This window comes from Schistocerca nitens, chromosome 2, assembly GCF_023898315.1.
Source record: "Schistocerca nitens isolate TAMUIC-IGC-003100 chromosome 2, iqSchNite1.1, whole genome shotgun sequence".
NCBI lineage: Eukaryota > Metazoa > Arthropoda > Insecta > Orthoptera > Acrididae > Schistocerca > Schistocerca nitens.
The window spans coordinates 322,784,977-322,807,299 of record NC_064615.1 but is presented as its reverse complement, the minus strand read 5'-3'; the positions used below and the strand labels follow the sequence as shown (position 1 = coordinate 322,807,299).

At 43.2% G+C, this 22,323-nt stretch overlaps 1 protein-coding gene across 1 annotated transcript in view; it reads left to right on the top strand.

Moving 5' to 3' along the window:
- The first annotated feature begins 1,252 nt into the window (after positions 1-1,252).
- LOC126236110 (low density lipoprotein receptor adapter protein 1-like) overlaps positions 1,253-22,323 on the top strand; it is a 190,545-nt gene continuing 169,474 nt past the window's right edge. The window contains exon 1 of the mRNA XM_049945180.1: positions 1,253-1,379. Coding sequence (XP_049801137.1) covers positions 1,334-1,379 — 46 coding nt within the window. The 5' untranslated portion in view covers positions 1,253-1,333. The remainder of the gene's footprint in view (positions 1,380-22,323) is intronic.

The following is a 22,323-nucleotide window of genomic DNA, read 5'->3' as shown; positions in this document are numbered from 1 at the left end:
GGTCTTTCAGTGCTTTCGGGAACATAGGAATATGAAATCTGTCGTCTGTCCTTCATCCGTAGTTCATCATGTGGGAAAAGGTTCAAATGGCTCTGAGCACTATGGAACTCAACTGCTGAGGTCATTAGTCCCCTAGAACTTAGAACTAGTTAAACCTAACTAACGTAAGGACATCACAAACATCCATGCCCGAGGCAGGATGCGAACCTGCGACCGTAGCGGTCTTGCGGTTCCAGACTGCAGCGCCTTTAACCGCACGGCCACTTCGGCCGGCTTGTGTGGGAAAAGGATAAGCTGAGTTTCGCACGAGCGATGCTGTCTAAAACCGCGTTGATTCGTGGACATAAGCATTTCTTTCACAAAGAAATTTACAGTATTCGAACTGAGAATATTTTCAAGAATTCTGCAGGAAACTGATGTCAAGGATATTGATCTGTAATTTTGCGAGTCCGTTGTTTTACCTTTCTTATATACGGGAGTCGCCTGCGATTGTTTCCAGTCGCTTGAAACTTTGCGCTGGACGAGAGATTCGGGGTAAATGCAAGTAAATGGCCAATGCTGTAGAGTATTCTTTGTAAAACCGAAATGGGATTCCATCCGGACCTGTCGATTTATTTGATTTCAAGTCTCTCAGGTGTTTCTTGACACCAGAGATGCGCATTACTATGTCCTCCATACGGGAGTCGGTACGATGGCCCAACGACGGTACGTTTCTACAATTCTCCTGCGTGAACGATTTCTTAAAGGCGAAATTTAAAAGTTCGGCTTTCCTTTTACTAACTTCCACTGCCACACCACACTGGTCAACGAAGCGTCTGGAAATAAGCGTTAGACCCACTCAGCGATTTTACGTAGGCTCAGAACTTTCTCGTGTTCTCGGCTAGATCTTTTGCTATGGTATGACGGTGATAGTTGTATGCCCGTGTAGATGTGCCCGACGATGTGGCGCAGCGTCGAACGCCCTTCCTACAGGCGTCAGGACTGTCGCTGTGTGGGAATGGTACCCAGAAGGGCATCGCGCTGCCTTTGTTTTGGCGAGCTACGGCGGTCTTGACAGCCCGCTGCAGTCCATCTAGGGTCCACCGCGCGTCCCGCTTGTTTGGCCTGCACCTCGCGTAGCGTCCAGCTGCCGAGCCTTTGTCGGCCGGCCTCGGCGTCCCCTCCCCCCACCCTGGCGGCCGTCGGCTGGGTGCGGTGGTGGGGGCGGCGGTGACTGGCGCGGGCTCCGCCGGGCGCCCGTCAGTTTCAGGCTGGCGGTGGGACTGCGAGGGCGTCACTGCACAGCACGGGACAGCACACGACGCAGCAGTCAGCGCCGACAGCCGCCGCGACAATGTCCTTCCTCAAGGCCTTCTGGAAAGGGAACTCCAAGCACGAGAGTGAGTACTCGCTGGCCGGCTGCCAAACGTCCCGCGGCCTGCATCTGCGTGCGTGCCCTCCGTTCCGCACAAGCGGCCACACCGAGCACTCTGCCAACTTCTGCAACTGCTCGAGCATAGCGAAGGCGCTAGTTTTAAGGCTGCAGGCGACTGAATGTTCATTTGGGAACACCGATGTGTAATCGAAAGGAAGGCGCGTTTCCGTTACCGACAGCTTCTGTCTTACTCCAGCAGCCATTTAAGTCTATTTATGGATATGCGAGTATTTTGGGGAAATGTTGCGCCACAGCTTCTAAGTAAATTCTAAACTTCACAAATTTCGAAGCTTATGTCAGTCATGTATTTAGTGATTTATGGCTCAGAGTCACGATGGCTCTTCATAGTTATCCAGTATGACTCAATTACGCTGACGAGACTATGGTAAAGTTATGGAAACTAGTTGGTGAATAAATCCGTGTTGCAGCTTCCGGCAATCGTGTCATCCTTTTTTAAAATATTTATTTACTTACGCTGATAGCGTCAGATCAACGACAGTTCTAAATGTTCTCGAAGATGTCTTACGTCGAAACGCCTAAAGTTAAAGCTAGAGTATTGTTGTGCAGTGTGGGATCCTTACCAGAGAGGACTGATGGACGACGTCGATAAAGTCCAAAGAAGGGCAGCTCTTTTTGTATTGTCGCTAAAAAAGGGGAGAGAGCATCACGAATAGGATAAGCGACTTAGGGTGGTAATCATTAAAACAAAAGTGTTTTTCGTCGCGGTGTGTTTTTCTCGATATTTCAGTGACCAACTTTCTGATCTGAATGTGAAAATACTTTATCGTCGCCAACCTACGTAGCGAGAACTGATCATCGTAATAAAGTAAGAGAAATCAGAGCCCGAACTGAAAGATTTAAGCGTTGATTTTTCCCATGCGCTGTCAGAGAGTGGAACGGTGAAGAAATAGTCTGAAAGTAGTTCTAACAACCTCTCCCAGGCACTTCAGAGTGAATTGCAGAGTAGTCATGTAGACATAGAAATACGAGTACAACAATTTGTTTAGTTCAAAAAAATAAAAAAGTGGTCAACTAATTTAACTATTCACATAATCATTACAGTCTCGTATAATGATTTCGTCCCACGTGACGACATTACACTTTGTCAGGCTTAAAAAGAGGTTACATTTTTTTTAAAGGCCGAAAAGCAACATCATGAGAAGTAAAACAACTACATCTAATTTACTGCTTTGTTGCGTGACAGATTCTGTCGATGGCGTAAGCCAAAACGCGTAAAAAGTACTTGGTTTTTAAAGAATAAAAAAGGGATCAAGACGGAAAATTACATTAGTTCCCTTTAAACGCCTTCATTACAGATTTCAAAGCAGCCGTTGAGTACCGAACGAGGTAGTAAATAATTTCTGTAAATACATGCAGCTGTAGCAGTCGCTCCAGTCACGTGCGGCAAATACCGGTTCAAGTGTGCATCTCTTGAATTCTGCAGGTCATGAACGTCCAACAAAAATTTGCCCATTTGTCGTTATGAGGTTTTAAAATTAGAGTTTTTCGCGAAACTACGATGTAGGGATACTCTTACGTGGTTGGGTGGTCACTTACTAGATACTTACAGCAACTTCTAACTTTAGGGAGAAATGTGTCTTTGTTTCCTAATCCTTGTCAGGTCTTATGAGCTTGCTGCCGAGAGATAGCTGGTTAGAAACTGCACTTAAAACTTAGCTGCTACAACTTCTAAATATCTTCGAGACATTCCGCACTTCAGCACTATCGCTTTCACATGGTGAGTGCTGATTTTACATGATTGTTACATGGTTTTTGTGATAAATCCTCTTAATAATGTATGTAATTGTGAGCTACACGGACAATGTGCCTGCCACACATTTTTTTTCCATTTCTCTTCACAGTAACAAGAGCACACAGTGGACACTAACAACAAAACAAATCGACTTTGATACCAAGAATAAGTATTGGTTATTTAAACGAGACTAACTGAACTTCCTCCATAATATGCCATACTTACATTAGACATTACACTTTAGTAAATTTGCTCCTGAGTATGTGACACTAATTACAGTTTGAGTTATCTAGTAGAACAATGAATAATGACTTCAAAAGCTTAAATGTTCATACTTAACCTCAGGTGGCACAAAAAGAGAAAAAAAGAAAGTGCAGTGACATATACGTCATAAATACGCGAAGCCACAAATAATTTGACTCGTGTTATTTCACTAGTATCCACTAGAGTTCACTCATGTAATGTAACTTCATATGCTGCAACGTACTTGCACGTATCAACAGACTGCATGTTCAGGCATATTTTAACGGCTGCCAACATATACGTGACAGAAACATTATGCGGAGAATTTGTGAAACAACCAAGTATTGCCATTACATGCAGCTCTGCTCTAAATATCTCGGCAGAGTTCTGACGCAAACTGCTACACCCACCGAAATAAACCCTGTTCGCTGTGTAAACATCCTTTATGAAAAACTATGAATACATTGGTGAAATCCTTACAAAGGATCGGAGAGAAATAATAGGAACAGCTTGGCCTGCATCAAATTGTGTTTCATTTTTATGTTTACAGTTACTGGTTTTGGATTATCCATATTTTATGTAATTTTCACGTCTTGATAGATTTTCCATTTCGTTTTCATTGCTCCTCTATGATATTTGTTCTTATGTGGAGGTTATCTATCAGCACACATATAGAACGTCTTCCGAAAGCGAAACCTAGCCTGCAGTATACAGGGTGTTCGGAAATTCCCGTTACAAACTTTTAAGACTTGTAGAGGGGAATGAGTACATAATATTTTGAATAGGAACCTATGTCCGCAAACGTACTGTTTCCGTTCTACGATGGTTTCAATTCAGATGTGTAACACTTTCACGTCTGCTGAGGGAAAGAGAAGAGTCTCAGAGTTGTGAAACAGCGATGTATGGAAAGACGAAAACCCTCATGCCACACATCTTCAGAAATTTCAGCGCCAGTTTGATTTTAACTTTTTGGCAAATATTGTGGATGGTCATGTGATTGGGCCATAGCCCCTTCCACTCAAGGTAAATAGTTCTGCGTACTTGATCTTCCTACAAAACGTTATTGGACCCGTTGTTGAAAGTTGTGGCACTGAACGTTCGTCAGGAAACGTGGTTTCGGCGTGATGGTGCACCGCCTCACTTCGCACTTGCGGTTCGGAGACATCTCAACAGACGATATGGTCAAAGATGGATAGGCCGAGGTGATCCAACCACGTGGCCGCTGCAGTCGCCGAATTTAACCCTATGGACTACTCCTTGTATGGTCAAATGCAAAGTTTAATTTACGAGACTCCTATAGAGACAGAGGAACGTCTGCCGGTACGAATTGTGGCCGCCGCAGTAGAAACTGAAGAGACACCGGGTGAGATGGAGAATGTGTATCAGAATGTGCTTCGTATGTGCAATGTCTGTAACGTCGGCGGTCGCCACATCGACCCGCTCTTGTAATGCAGCAGTACTGTTCTGTACGTACAGTTGCTGGATTATTGTTTGTTTGGAAATAATGTAACCACGTAATGTTTAATTGTTAATACAAACAAATGTGCTTAAGTGATAAATAGATGTTTCGTTATCTTTCATTTCTAATTGTTACCTAATAACTGGACTGCGTCACGCCTAATTCAGTTCCTCAAGAAAAAGTGAATGAGCTAAACATGTGAACTGAAATTGTCGTAAAATGGAAACGGTACATTTCCGGAGTTGGGTTCCTACTCAAAATATTATGTACTCAGTCCCCTCTATAAGTCCTAGAAGACTGTAATGGGAATTACCGAACACTCTGTATTAATGAATGATATACATACCATTGAAACTGTGTAAATAGTTTGAACATTTTACCGAAAAAACGAGAAAACTGCTCTCTGCAGATAGGTGTCTAATCTTTGTCCAGAAACATACACAGTGGAAAAGGAACAATATTTTCAAATCATTGAGAAATTTTCTTTCGGGAGAGTAGGCTGCTTCTCGACCTTCTAAGCTGATCTGCCATGTATTTCGTTTGCCACACGAAGACATCGACGTCCGTATACTCGAGAAAACAAATGTTTCTCATTCATGAGTAAAGTAGTACATGCATCGAAAATACATTCGTGTTTATCAAATATTTCAAGTTTCAGTTCAATTCGTGGCTGAGTTTATTTCTTATACCAGCTATATTATCAGTCTCGTACTTCTTCCGTAAACAAAATTTCGTATGCGTAACTTTGTTTACTCCGGCGCGTCTTACAGCGAGGTTACAGATAGCACCGAAGTGTTTTCCTCGTTTGTGTTTCCGGGAGCCATGATTTGAATCTCTGTAGCAACATTTCACGAGACGGTTGAGGTCTTCCTTCTTTAAACCACGGTTTTAATTCATTCAAATGAGCAAGGCCGGTGGCCTTGCGCCGCAACCTCGTCTCGAATTACTGGCCCAGATAAGTCTGAGTTATCGGCTTTCTTGGTTTAAATAAAAATAAATTTTGTGCGCCCCTCCTTTCTCAGCTCCCAACCAAGGATGCACAGTACCAAAATACGAAACTAACACATATTCATTAACCCAAAAAGATTTAGGTTTTATATACATTTCCTAAAACAATTCTAGAAAACGGTCCTAATGCCATGTAACCACGTAATGTCATGTGTGAAGCAGAATACTTCCACATACATCTGAATGTGAAAGTATTGTGGTTCACGCATGATATGACGTGGTTACGTGATTCTAGGACGATGTTTTCGTCCTTAAATTATAATATAGATGGATTATTTCAGGTTATGGCTTCACATATGGAACGACTTTCCGATTGTACGCCACACCACGTACGACACCTAGCGTAGTGATTATATGTAAATGCTCTAAAATGTCTTTGTGACGTAACTGGCCAATCGCGCAACGAATAAAGAATATAACTGCACGGCTTACCGGAGGAAATGGAGATTCGGGGAACACTTGCGTGATTTATCAAGGATTTGTTTACTCAGCGTTTAACGTACCTCTAAGCTGGTCGTAGGTTTTGTTCCAAAAATGAACAATATAGAGACAGAAATGATGACACTTTCTGCAGGACCTGAGCATCATTTTGCAGGACAATACTCAAGCACGTACAGTGCAAGCTGTTACTGATTTGTTTGATTGATGGGGCTGCTAAGTGCTGTACCACCTACTGCACTCCCCTGACTTAAGCCCTCAAGAGTTCAACTCGATTTCTAAACCGAAGAAAACACTTCACGGCATTCGCTTCAAAACTGCTACAAATTCGTCGGGCAATACACCGCGCCGCTCTAACTGTCAACACAATTGGCACTGCTAAGAGTATCCTACGATTTCCACATCACTGGCAACGGGTTATATACAGTGCTGGTGACTACTTTGAAGGTCAGTAAAATTCTGAAACACGCATCTATTTTGTACGAGCTCTAAATAAATAGTTGCCACTATTAAAGATCCAACCATCGTAAGATAGAGAAATAAGGTTCATACTGATAGTTGCTTTTCACTCGTTCTATTTGATAGTCGAACAGAAAAGAAATGACTAGTAATGGTACAGGGTACACACCGTCACGCACCATGCGGGGCTTCCGGAGTGTGTATGCAGATGTAGATCGTTCGGCTGAACAATGGTCGGGCGCATTTGGCGCAAGTTCTGACTGATTTGGTCGATCGATTAGGCTGGGAAGAGCTTTGCCACCCACTATATTCCCCGGACTTGAGCCCTCGTGACTTCAACTTTATTCCTAAATTGAAGGAAGCACTTCGTGGCACTCACTTCAGAACTGTAACAGAGATTCGTCAGACAATAGAACACTCCAGCCGAACTATCAACACATCGTTGGCAACGGGTTATACACAATAAAACTTTGAAACATGTACCTATTTTTAATTAGTTGAAAATGAATATTTGCCACTAGTAAAGTTCCAGCCCTCGTAGCTTTACAACTACCATACATTGTTTGTATTATACAGGGAGATTTCGTTATGATGTTACAAAATTTCAGGGATTATGGAGAAGCGCAAATGTATCAACTTGAGGGTAAGAAACCGGGTCGGAACTTATAAACGAAAATCGTTGAGATACCTCTGACCGTGGAAGCATGTGCCAGTACTATTGTTGGTAAGATTATAGGGCAGGCAATTGTCAGAGGTGGTACTAGGGACCAAAACAAGAATAAAAGTCCAGTAAACATGGGCTCTAAACTGCATACCTTACGAGCTATGGCCACTTGTTTATCTTGGATACTGTGAAACACATCTCTTCTTGTGCAAGCTCTTTGGTTTCATATTTTTGGAGGACATGGCATGGACCAAAACAAGAAAAAACCCCAGTAAATATGGACACTAAAATGTATATCTTAAGCGCTATGTGCACTTGTTCAGTAGAAGAGATGTGTTTCACGTTATGGAAGATGAACAAATTCTCATAACTCTTAACGTATGCATTTTAGAGCCCAGATTTATTGGGCTTTTTATATTGTTTTGGTCGCTAGTACCACCCCTGAAACGTGCCCTCCGTACAGTCTTACCAACAACAGTATCGGCACATGTACTCCACTGTCAGAGGTATCAGAACTATTTTCGCTTATAACTTTCGACTCAGTCGTTTCCGGACTTCGTCTCTTACGTCAAAGTGCTATATTTATCATTCTCCATCAGTTTGTAAACCCATCACGGAATCATCGTGTATACGATGTCGGATGCCTCTGACACGCGCCGGCCGGAGTGGCCGTGCGGTTCTAGGCGCTACAGTCTGGAGCTGAGCGACCGCTACGGTCGCAGGTTCGAATCCTGCCTCGGGCATGGATGTGTGTGATGTCCTTAGGTTAGTTAGGTTTAATTCTAAGTTCTAGGCGACTGATGGCCTCAGAAGTTAAGTCGCATAGTGCTCAGAGTCATTTTTAGCCTCTGACACGATTAAATAAAAATACGCATATCGCGCTATGACCTTGACGGGGAATGTAGAGAAATTCGTACACCCACGTACGGATGGTCCTACTCCACAAGCGCTATCCGCGATTGAAACAGAAAGGGCGGAAATGACACTGGAACTTAGAAACCGTACGATCGCTAGTGGGGTCGTGAGTGTTTTCTTGTCTCCCGCAGCCTAATTGGACGTGATGTCTAAGGACAATGAGCCGAATAGCTGCAATAAACAAGTGGAGGCAGCGTTTGTCATTTCATGACTAGCTACAGTTGCTTGCGTCTTTGTGAGAATGAAGATCATCCGCCCGTTCTTGATAACAATGGTGTACGGAGAGGCTGAGCTTCTGACCTGCGACTGGCGCCCACGCCGTACTTGAACTTTCCCCCACCCTGACGTGTATTCTGAATGTTGAGCTTCCACTGCGCCGCGAATCCGTTCTGCGTGCGCGTAGGTAGCACCTGAATTCGGCTGTGTGCCGTTGTTGTTCGGTCCCTTATGAGTCTTCTGAAGTGATGATAATAGTAGATGAGAGGCGACGATTTCCGGATACGTTCATTTTCAGAAAAATAATGAAACAATGTCATTCCCTTGTTACTCACTAATTAATTACACACATTTTTAATTCTGTGGAGCGTGTTTAAAAACGTCCTATGCCCTTACTGGAGGTGAGATCGGTTAAAAAAAACTATGAACACATGTCCGGAAACAAATAAGTTTGTGCGATATGGGTCATTAAGCCCAGTGATAGAGACCTTTCTGTAGACAGTAGAGGAGGTGAGACCTCCTTCTGAAACACTCTCAAACTCGCGCGAACGAGTTTGTGATAGTTGTACGGAGTGACGCTTGTGCAGTGATGGAATGTGTTGACTTTTCTGCGGATCCCAAGACAGTTCACGTAGTTTCTTCCTTTCACATTCGTTACTTCACCAGCTCACAACCAAACTGTCGTATTCCAACCACATTTAGACTTCAAATGAAGATGGGCAAACGAGTACGAGACTGGTAAACGCAAATAAGTTATACTCAAAAATTATTGAATGTCACACACAATATTTAGCCCTTTCGCCAGTTTCGATCATTCTATGGTCTTCCACTCTCTTAGAAAAACACAAGTTTTATGGCATTGGTGGCCTCACGCACAGTTTGCTTGCTCATACTTAACAAACAGAACGCAAAAGATTGTGCCGAATAATTCAAACAATCACGAAAGAGTAGAAAATTTCAGTGAATGGAGAGAAATCAAAAAAGGAGTTCCACAGGTTTCAATGTTGGGTCCACTCCTATTCCTTACATATGTGAATGACCTTCCACTACACATTCAACAGGGTAAATTGATACCTTTTGCAGAGGATAATCTCCAAGAAGCTAGACATTTTAACTCTGCCATCATAACACATACATTCACTAATGAAATTCATTATAAATAATCCATCGCAATTTGAGATGAATAGAGATATCCGTGCCTGCAACACTAGAGGGAAAAATTATTACCCATTATTAAAGCTATCAGTGCCGCAGAAAGGATTTCAGTATGTACCAACAAAAATCTCGGATAATTTCCCAATAAAACAAAATATCTGACAGGTAATGAAACAAGTTATAAATGTAACTTAAAATCATTTCTCCTGGACAATTTTCAAATACGAGATTTTGCTCCTCATCCAAGCAATCTGTTTTCAACGGATTGTTAAACTCTGTCGTTCTCTGTCGATTCCTTTTCCATTTCGCTGATTAGGCTTGCGTCGTCCTGATAATACGGAGTAGTTGAGTAAGATTCCAGAACGCGACAGTTAATGTACGTCTGACAGACAATGTTGGCGTAATGCCTGTGTTGGGAAGTTTGATGTGCAAGCGTTGCCGGCTCCGGGTGAGTCAGCCGGGTTGCCTACACAAAGGCGAGAACAGCTGCGGGAAGGAGCGCGAGGTCGGGGCGGTTCTGCAGCCACCCGGCAACCTGCTCGCTGTGCGCGCACATCTGGGCAATTGCTAGGCAGCGGCTGACAAGGGACGCTCACACCCAGCGGCTGACAGCACGACTGTAGTACATACATAAGAGTACCCAACGCTGTTCTAGCACGATACGGGGTGGAAGTTCTACGAGCCTGTTAAACACCATACGAGTGCGCCTGCCATGGAGCGGCTCCGCCCGCAGATAGCTAAGGGGGCTACTGCCTTCAAGTCACGTAATTTTTTTGTCCTACTCTTCTACTAAACACCTATATTGCAACAACGAATCATGTTCGATAAGTACAGTAACTGAACGATAATCGTTGTGGTATATACGATGTGAAATATAATGGAGGTAATAAGTAAACGTGATGAAACGAACTATTTACTTACCGGTACAATAATGCGCTTATCGCGACAATACACAGTTCATTATTCAAGGCAGCTATAGCCCAGTATGTCTTCAGTACGATACCTTGGAGATAGTATCGATAGATAAATGTTTTTTCATCACGATACCTTATTGCAACTCGATTATACTTCGTCACCAATGTACCACACAGATTATTATTATTATTATTGTTGTTGTTGTTGTTATTTTCCGAAGAAACATGATTCGTTCTAGCCATACAAATGTTTATGAAGGATAAGGAGGGTTAAAATAGACGGAAAGTCATCGAGTAAAACAGAAGTAACATCCGGCGTTCCCCAAGGAAGTGTTATAGGCCCTCTATTGTTCCTGATGTATATTAACGACATAGGAAACTGAGCAGCCGTTTTAGATTGTTTGCAGATGATGCTCTCATTTACCGTCTTGTAAAGTCGTCAGATGATCATAACGACTTACAAAATGATTTAGATAAGATATCTGTATGGTGCGAAAAGTGGCAATTGACCCTGAATAAAGAAAAGTGTGAGGTTATTCACATGAGTACTAAAAGAAATCACCTAAATTTCGATTACGCGATAAGTCACACAAATCTGAAGGCTAAAAATTCAACTAAATACTTAGGGATTACAATTACAAAAAACCTTAATTTGGAACGATCACATAGATAATATTGTGCGTAGAGCAAACCAAAGACTGCGATTCATTGACAGAACACTTAGAAGGTGCAACGGTCTACTGAAGAGACTGCTTACACTACGCTTGTCCGCCCTATTCTAGAGTACTGCTGTGCGGTGTGGGATCCGCATCAGGTGGGACTGACGGATGACATCGAAAAAGTACAAAGAAGGGCAGCTCGTTTTGTATTATCGCGAAATAGGGGAGATAGTGTCACAGACATGGTACGTGAATTGGAGTGGCAATCATTAAAACAAAAGCGTTTTTCGTTGCGACGGGATCTTCTCATCAAATTTCAATCACCAGTTTTCTCCTCCGATTGCGAAAACATTCTGTTGGCACCCACCTACATAAGGAGAAATGATCATCGCGATAAAATAAGAGAAATCAGAGCTAGCACGGAAAAATTTAAGTGCTCGTTTTTCCCGCGTGCCTTTCGAGAGTGGAACGGTAGAGAGACAGCATGAAGGTGGTTCATTGAACCCTCTGCCAGACACTTTATTGTGAATAGCAGAGTAATCACGTAGATGTAGATGTACGTGATTCGATAGCACAACGTGTAGACTTCTCTTATGCTATTCAACAGACTCGTATAATTTTCAACGTCAATACCTTGAAAACGTTTGAGAATCGCATTCAACAAGAGCATCATCTGTCACATCTAAGTACGTTCTACAGTAGTCCGAAAAATGGGCAAAATCGGTGAGCCGTTAAGTGTATGCTTCCCTTGTGAGAGACTCTGCGTGATAACACGGACATAACACATGTAGCTGTTTTCAGTCTCTAAAATGGTACTCCTCGTCCGAAATAACCTCGTCGTCACGGTGTGTTGAACCCAAATATTTCCGCCATCGTTCTTCAATCTCGTCTCAGATGCAGCCTCCTCAAGTTGAGGAGTAGGCTCTTGAAAGTTCACGGCATTTAGCAGTAGGCTCTTGAAAGTTCACCGCATTTGTGTATTTACCCAAGCTGTACTTTTCTGCCAGCCGAAGACAGCGATCCTCTAAGTCATGACAGGGATGCAGAAGTAAAGCAAAAATATCTACATTGGTATATTCTTATGACCAACACACATCAACCCTCAGCACTAATAGTAAAGTATTATTGGGACTCCCACAGGCAACCGAGCTACTCGTAGGGAAAATTACCAGCCAAACCGAATAAGTATTTAAGGGTAATACTAAGAAGCGATATGAAATGGGAGGATCACCAAGATTAGCATTAGCGAGGCGAATAAAAGACTGGCTGTGACAACATAAATGTCGTGTCGATGTTTCGTCTTTCTGCAGTATTTTTGTTTTTATAATTATTCTACATATTGCGGAAACTGCTATGAACTAATGGTATGGATTTGTGGATCAATACGTGAACATATTTACTATAAAAACAGTCTTGATCACGACTTATTTATTAAGGTGACCGGTTTCCACTAGAGTAGTGATACTCCAGCAGAAAGAGGTTCCTACTCAATTGTCTGAAGATGACCACAGTAGTGGTCGAAACCGGTCACCTTAATAAATAAATCTTGATCAAGACTGTTTTTATAGTAAATATTTGTAATACATTGATCACTGTCACTCCCATAATGTATTCAAAAGTAATACGTAAACAATTGGATACAAATCCAGTACTATGTTTTCCACGATGAAATTCCCTGAGTGTTATTGTAAGACAGTGACCAAGAATTACAGACAACTATAACGCTATCAGTAGTAGTAAAACAAATGACGTATGTAAATAAGGGCTTGGTCAAAACATTACGCAGATGTCTTGCCACAACAGCTGTGTAACGAAGTCCCTGCTAGCTACATAACGCAATATGTTTTGTGATTCGCGACTTTATTTTGGGCGATCGACAAACAACAGTTTGCGAAACTTTAGAAGTAACTACGATAAGCTGCGAGGACGTCATTGTTATCTTACGTAATAGATTGATTTGTTGAAAAGTCACTATAAGACGAGTACCCTAGTGCGCATCGATTAACGGTGTAAATTGAAATCTGTACTGTTATCAACTGCGTATTTCGTGTGTTAGGCTTGACACTAGATACATTTACTGATATAGGCTGAGAGGATACTAATTTTCATTACAGAAATAACTGGAAATATCGTTGACCTCTGTTCTGGAACTCTTGTAACGCAGTTTTTATTTGCTCGCAAAATTGACAAAGAAGTAAATGAAGGTATTCCGTAAGCTTATACCTTGCTTGGCAAACTAAACGAGCTGGTCTAATAAGGCAACAGGCTCATATTCGAGTTATCCCTATCAAAATCGCTACAAAACCCTTCTCCTGTCCATTTCTACTTATCACCTGAGGTGTTAGCTGTATATTACGGCCGAACCAACTAACACAAACACTTTTTTTTTTTTTCAATTCGTGTAGAGAAGTAGGTAGTGGTCCTGAGCTCTATGCTGCGTGCAATAGAATCTTCCGCATCTATGTGTGGAGAGGGGGATTGTATCGTTTGCTATAAAGAGCTGTTCGAAACATCCTACAAATGCGCCATTTTGATGAGCTCGCAACCCATTCATGATTAAGAAAGTCCGCTCTATGTTCCTCGAAATATTCAAAGATGCCATGGTTGTTTATGAGTGCAACAGTGAGTGAAATGCACATTCTGAAAAGAAAAAACGGTTCCTGATTCACGTATGTATTCCTCTGTAGGTACCAGTACTCCAAGTTATTGCTAAGTAAACACAATCTACGCCACAGAACTCTAAACATTAATCTGTAATGTAGACATTACGGATCCTGGATCCACAACATCCATAGCCATATAGGCGGTTCTGCGGGTAGCGAGGGAAGTGGTTCACTGGTTACTAGTCGCATTCGGTAAGAGCGAGGTGTAAACGCAGTTACAGTCATCCTGATTTAGGTTTTCCGGTGTGTCTGCAAGTTCAAAACAGTTGATGCATGGATGGCACCTTCCTCATCCTCCTTCTATTCGAGCTTGTGCTCCGTCTCTAATTTCCACGCCGTCGACCCTAACTTTGCTCCTTTGTGGTTTACAGTGGAGTAAAAACAGTGATGTGCCAGGACCAAAAGACTGGTCACCGACCGTACAACTGATACGTCTGTTGCACAAGACGTATGGTTCTCATTTATAAAAGACGCTTGGTGAGTGGTTGAAATAGTCTATATCTACAGTGCTTTTACTCGCTAATGTATAGCGTATGATTATACCTGGTGGATTTCCTTTGTGTTGCTTAGCCATCTTTTCCATAAACTTCATTTGTTGCTTATATCATTAGCTCTGACGGGTGCACCCCTTTTGTATCAAACAAACGCTGCCTTCCAGATAGAGCCGCTGTTTTGCACGCAGTTTCTATCTGTCGCAGACAAAAAACACAGTATAAAGTTCATTAAGAGTAAAATAATTTCATCTCGATAACGATTTCTTTGATCCGAGGCTTGTTCGGTTGTTGAAAGCGATGGCGATGACCACTGGCTGAACCTTTGCGCTAATATACTGCTGTGCACAAGATTTACAGTGCCTGACACACAGTTCCCCATGTCAGGAAGATGTATGGTTTACCCGCCGATATTCGGGAGGCTGATTGCAGTGGTTAATCAATGGCCGATGGGGTCGTCAAATCCCTATATCAGTGCGAAAAGAAAGACTACCAAGAAGAGCAATAGAATGGACAGAATCTGGAAGAAGACCAACTGGAAGACCACGAACAAGATGGAGGGAGCAGGTGAAGGATGATGTGAATCGAAGAGGACTACAACGGGAGAAAATGCTGAGTGTGAGAGAAAAGAGAAGATTGGAAGAGACTTTTTGACGACCTGCCTAAGCAGAGAATAAAGAAGAAGAAGAACAATTTCTTTCTTGCACATATTTATATCGTGTTCATGTGTATTTGCAGTCTGGCTTGGCACACGGCACGACAACTCAGCGTGTTCGGCAAGGTGACTGGCCATCTTCTATGACTGGCCATGCTTTTCTGAAAGCTAGGTGCGATTGGTCGCTAAATGGAAAAGACAGTGAAAATGTTTTATTCGCAACAGTTTGCTACACCTTCCAGCTAGGTACTTTATAATCGCCGTTCCGACTTAGACATGTGTCGCAGCGCTGTACCAACTTTCCTCTACCGTCGTCATCGAAGGCAGCCACTTGTGTTTTCCGTCACTTCTCTACGCTGGTTTGCATTCCGTTACGTGTGCGAAAATATCTTCTTAGCTAGCGGTTCATGTGAGCAGAGATGAACACCAGAGGGGGCGAAATCCGGGTTATATGGTGGGAAACCAAACACCTCCCGCAGGAAACGCTGCAGGAGTGTTCTCATTACCCCTGCAGTGTGCGGCCGAGAATTATCATTAAAAAGGGAATGCATGACAAGTACGTTACGTGAGGTTGCGTAAAATCAGGCGAAGCCTCGCGGCGGGCACACATAATTTTCGGGAGACTGTTGTTCTAGGTACCTTTACATGATCACTGTGTGCTCAGAACTGAAAAGTGTGACGTGACGGGATGGACGGGCATACTTAAGACACTGCCTAACACATCTGTGCAAAGAAAGCTTCATCTGATTTTCACTATCGTTTCTGTTTCGCGACCTATCATCTCTTACTTTCCCAATAGCGTTCGTAAAAAAACTGACTGAAGTTCTCAGCGATGTAACCTGAAATGTGTCTTGCAACATCCGTATAGCAACAGTGACGAAAAAAAGACGACGAAACGGACCAATATAAATAAGGGAGAAAAGGACATCAGTGGTCGATGTGTCTGGCGGCTATGCGGAGGATGCGGGTTCGGTTCCCGGTACTACCTGAGATTTTTCCTAGGTTGGAGGACTGATGTGGAGTGCACTCAGTCTCAGGAGACAAACTGAGAAGATACTTGACTGAGAAGTGGTGGCTCCAGTGTCAAGAAAGCCGACGACTGGGAGAGCGTGATGACCTCATCCTCTTCTATACCGCATCCAAATGATGATGACACGGTGGTAGGTCGGTTCTGATTCGCCCGTCTGAGCCAGAAAGCAGAGTTTTGCTTTTTTTATATGTGTTTGCGGTCGTTTTATACGTTGTAACTGTTCAGGTAAATGGACACCTGCAATGGTCACACATCCATACCTTAGAGATGGCGGTTATAGCGGAAACAACCGGTTTTCGGTTTAACTGTTTTTGATTTTCAGTTTAACATGACTATTAAAACCGCTGAAAATAACTGGTTTCTGAAATAACCGATTTTCGTTTTTTTATTGCTCTCATTTCCAGGAATAAATGTAGATGTCGAACAAAGAGAGAAAAATTCTAATGACTGTGAAGGAGTAGGAGATCTCGACCGGCATGGAGTTGAGTCTGTGGCAGAAATGGGTCTCAGTGTCTCCAGGAAAGATGGCGAACATGACAGATGTCCCATAATGCTCAGAGCCATTTGGACCATTTTTTTGTTATAAAACAATGTGTGTTTAGTGCGTGCAGTGACTGATAATGAGATTTGAGTGAAAGAGTAGCATTGCATTATTTAATAAGTTATTTGTAAAATAAGTATTGTATACCAAGAGTAAATCTAATGATTGTCTCTAACTAGAAGTCTGTAAAACTATGTGTTTACGAATTAGCTTGTTTTTAATTGGTCTAAAATTGTACATACTTTGACATGTCCTATATCCTTGTAAAAAGAGATGTACGGATGAATAAAGTTACTACTACTGCTACTAGATACCTTACGGTGTGTGGTAAAGGGTACTTCGAGAACCGCCATTATTTCCCCTCTTTCCTCATCCACTCGCAAATGATGCACGATAAGGAGACTGTCGTTAAGACTCCGTATAAGCTGGAATTTAGCAGAAGGGCATATCAAGTGATAAATGTTCTTGACTGTCTGGTCATCGGAAGTTTCCACATAAAACTTCTCCGCGGTGTAGCGTCTACCACTGAAGCTTCTTGAGCATCTCCGTAACGTTACTTAACGAATCCCTGACGAAACGGATCGCTCTTTTTTTAATCTTTCCTGTCTCCTCTGTTAATCCTACTTGGTAAAAGTCCCACACTGGTGAACAACGCTCAGGCCTAGTTCGAGCCACGAATTTCTGAGCTACATTATGTGATCAAAGGACACTCCCAAAAACATACGTTTTTCATATTATGTGCATTTTGCTGCCAGGTACTCCATATCAGCGACCTCAGTAGTCATTAGACATCGTGAGAGAGCAGAATGGGGCGCTTCGCGGAACTCACAGACTTCGAACGTGGTCAAGTGATAGGGTGTCACTTGTGTCATATGTCTGTAAGCTTGATTTCCACAATCCTCTACATCCCTAGGTCCACTGTTCCCGATTTGATAGTGAAGTGGAAACGTGAAGGGACACGTACAGCACAAAAGCGTACAGGCCGACATCGTCTGTTGACTGACAGAGACCGCCGACAGTTGAAGAGGGTCGTAATGTGTAATATGCAGACATCTATTCAGACCATCACACAGGAATTCCAAACAGCATCAGGATCCACTGCAAGTACTATGACAGTTAGGCGGGAGGTGACAAAACTTGGATTTCATGGTCGAGGGGTTGCTCATAAGCCACAAATCACGCCGCTAAATGTCAAACGACGCCTCGCTTGTTGTAAGGAGCGTAAACATTGGATGATTGAACACTGGAAAAACGTTGTGTGGAGTGACGGATCACGGTACACAATGTGGCGATCCGATGGCAGGGTGTGGGTAAGGCGAATGCCCGGTGAATGTCATCTGCCAGCGTGTGTAGTGCCAACAGTAAAATTCGGAGGAGGTGGTGTTACGGTGTGGTCGTGTTTTTCATGGAGGGGGCTTGCGCCTCTCGTTGTTTTGCGTGGCACTATCACAGCACAGGCCAACACTGATGTTTTAAGCACCTTTTAGCTTCCCACTGTTGAAGAGCAATTCGGGGATGGCGACAGCATCTTTCAGCACGATCTAGCACCTGTTCATAATGCACAGCCTGTGACGGAGTGGTTGCACGACAATAACATCCCTGTAATGGACTGACCTGCACAGAGTCCTGACCTGAACCCTATAGAACACCCTTGGGATGTTTTGGAATGTCGACTTCGTGCCAGGCCTCACCGACCGACATCGATACCTCTCCTCAATGCAGCACTCCGTGAAGAATGGGCTGCCATTCCCCAAGAAACCTTCCAGCACCTGACTGAACGTATGCCTGCGTGAGTGGAAACTGCCATCAAGGCTAAGGGTGGGCCAACACAATATTGAATTCCAGCGTTACCGATGGAGAGCGCCACGAACTTGTAAGTCATTTTCAGCCAGATGTCCGGATACTTTTAATCACATAGTGTACATCCTGCGAGAGTGAACTACGTTGCCTTATGATTGTTTCACTGAATCCTTGTCTGGATTCTGGTTTTCCTGGAACCATTTTTATGTGCTCATTCCACTTAATGTCGCTCCAGCCTGAAACTCCTAGAATTTTTTTCGATTATGGCTGTGTACAATGATTTATCGTCAATAGGGCAATCAAACAATGATGAATTTGTCCACCTGTTGCGCTCCTGTAGGAGATCAACTACTAGCCCCTTTACTGCCTTTTCTGCAAGGCTTCCTGCATTTCTCTACGTTTTCCTGGTGTCGCAGATTTCTTTCGCACAAAGCCATAATTTCTATTTAAATTCTGTATGTAAGTAATGTATTAACTATGCTCACAGAATGTTTAACATGATCCGAAATGCCTTCTCAGAGTCCGGAAACTGAATAAGTAACCTTTCCTTTTTCTAGAGCCTTCCGTGTGATTGCCTCATATTTATTTCTTTGCCGCATTGTGTATCTGCGACTGCTAGCATAAAATGTGCTCCTAACGCTTCCACTCTCTCTTCGACGTTGCATCAGAACGCTCGTTGCTGCGATGTCGAGGTTATCAACGCATTCTCGGTCACGGTCAACGAGCTCAGGTGCTAAGGCTATGCAGAATTCCTTTCCGTGCGTGACTGCGTAAAACACTGAAAATAAAACGCCCTTGGCGTTGGAACTTCCCACCTTCTCACACCGGTAGCTTCTTTTTTGCTCCGTGTGTGTCTAACATTCTGCGTGGTGTCTGTTTGTTCTATATCGTGTCTCCCTACCACTTTCGCGCAACGACGCTCTGAGCGTGTTTTTTAGGGAATTGACTAGTTTGAACCTGGGACTTGTTGCTGGTAAGGAGACGCCAGACCACACATGACATGTAGAATTCAGAAGAGTTCAGTGAGACTAGCGATGATATAACCAAATACTTAATGATTTCAGCGTCAGCTCCACTGCTCTCCCTGTAAAAGAATCTTAATACTAACTAAATTTAGTGGAAGGGGTTCAAGGCTTTCCTATGTTTAGTTAGCTGGTAAAATAACGTCGAAAAAGCAGTTAAGTTTACCATTGGAAATTTTATTCTACTCACAAAACATTGTTTATAAATTGCACCATTGATAAAAGGAAATGTTTTAATACAGGATGGTAAAAACCAACTGCGTTCAACAAAAATGTGAACGAATATTCCCTGAATGGGTTTCCAAGTTCTACAATGGATCGAAGGATGCCCTATGCCATATCACATCTATAATCTAGGTTTAAATTAAGTTTCACAAGAGAGAAAACTATCAAAATGGTCTACAGTGACCCTCAATTATCTTTAATTACTTACCTAACTTATAAATTACAGTGGCTGATGTGGCTTCTCAATAACTATATAACAGAAAAATCATCGCGTTTCAGATTTTTACTTCAAGTGGCACATGTGAACACCATGAGCTTTAATTGACGATCGACACTAATATTACGCAAAAAGGGGGTGTAACAGATGAGACTTCTGCAGTTCTGAGTGAAGCTTTATGCGCTGTTATGCTGCATCGCGTGCGTTCATTACCTTGCCGGTGTTCGTCAGGGGGCGGCAGCCAGCACAGCTCACCTCACCTCACCGTCTCGGAAGCAACTCTCTCCTAACTTCTCCTTACTACAATTTACCGAAGTTGGTTTAAAAAAACTATCTGGCTGTGTTTTCATCTGACCAATCAGGGTCTCAATGTTAACCTTAAGCTCCGCCTACAAAAATTCTGTCTATCCAATGAGAAACGTTATACTTTTCGTGGTGGGGCAATGTTTTTAAAGTTTGCAACGTAACAGAGACGCGAAAAAGTCTCACGCTAAAACTTGCAGCTGGTGTGGTCCTTTTAGCGTTGTCGTAAGATCTATACTGTTCTTCTGGAGGGCTCTAGCTTTTAACATGGGCTGGGGGGTGGTCCTGACGTAACAGAGACGCGAAAAAGTCTCACGTTAAAACTTGCAGCTGGGGTGGTCCTAGTGGTTAGCTGGCGACGTTGGTGTCCAGTCCGTCCCTTATTGTAGGGCCTTCTAACTTAACACGGTTCTGCTCTCGGCTTCTGTTCTCGTTTCTCCCGTCGGAACTGCGTCTGTCTCACGGTGGGAAGGTATGACATGCATTTAGGCATTCTTGTGTTAGTCTGTGGTATTCCATTTGCTCACTCGTTACTCGTATTACTTCGGTTAATTTAATGTCACGATTTATTCGGAGCTATGTGACATACTACTGGATTTGCTTATCATGTCAGGGTTTTCATGGAATGTGTTGCATTTGCCTGGCACCTTACATGTGACTTTGCGAAAATCTGCGTGGTAGGTCGCCGACGGAGTGTCAGTGTTGCCAGCACAGTTTCTAACCATTTCCTTCGGCGAACGAGCCAGAGATTGGGAAAGAGCATTTGCGCTATGTAGAATTTTCAGTGCATATCGAAAGCACCGCTTTTAAACTCGTAAACTAAGGGTACATTATCAGGCAGAACCTATACCGTTTTTCTTGGGTCTTCACTGGAGAACATTGAGCCTTTATTCCTTGGTTCAAGTGGTTCAAATGGTTCTGAGCACTATGGGACTTAACATCTTAGATCATCAGTCCCCTAAAACTTAGAACTACTTAAACCTAACTAACCTAAGGACATCACACACATCCATGCCTGAGGCAGGATTCGAACCTGCGACCGTAGCGGTCGCGCGGTTCCGGACTGTAGCGCCTAGAACCGCTCGGCCACTCCGGCTCTTGTATGTATTGCCGATCTCCACTTGCTTTGTTACCTCTCAACTTTTCATCGTAACATGAATAGCTTTCAACGAAAATGAGTACATTTCTATTTCAAGAATCTATGGTGACAGCTACACGACGGCGATTAACGATCTCTTGAGTAGGCCTATATCTAAATAATTGTGGTCACATTACGGGCTGGTTGTTTCAATATTCCTAGATGAAACTGAACGCAGCTTCATTCAGAGAATTAAGAAATATTTTATATGATGTCCCAGTGGCCAGTGTGTCTGGCTGCTTTGCGGGAATCCGGCTTCGATTCCCAGAACAGCAAGGTTTTTTCCCCCTCGGTGGTAGGGCTGGAAAATGGCACTCTCAGTCTCGTTGTGCTAACTGAGGAGCTAGTTGACCGATTAGTAGCGGCTCCGAAGTTAAGAAAGCCGACAACGCCGTGGACAGCGGTATGTGCTGACTCGAGGCCCCTCCATACAGCATCTCACGACACGATTGACGGAGGATGACCTCCAGAATGAGATTTTCACTCTGCAGCGGAGTGTGCGCTGATATGAAACTTCCTGGCAGATTAAAACTGTGTGCCCGACCGAGACTCGAACTCGGGACCTTTGCCTTTCGCGGGCAAGTGCTCTACCAACTGAGCTACCGAAGCACGACTCACGCCCGGTACCCACAGCTTTACTTCTGCCAGTACCTGGTGGTCGGTCGATCCCGACTGGCCCATCATGGCCACCACACGGAGCTTTGACTTTTTAATATTTTTTACATATCCAGGCCAGCGATAACGCACGTAATTCGAAATAGTTTAATTTCATGAATTCATTTCCGTTAGCAGACAAAGTAAGATTGAGAGTAACAAGGGGAAAGAAATTTTGCCTCCAGCTACAGTTACGTTGTCTTCACCTTGCCGTTATCGGTTTTAATGTCTCCAGCTCTATCGTTAGATGTTCTGATATACATCGACATCAGTTTGCAGTTGTCCTA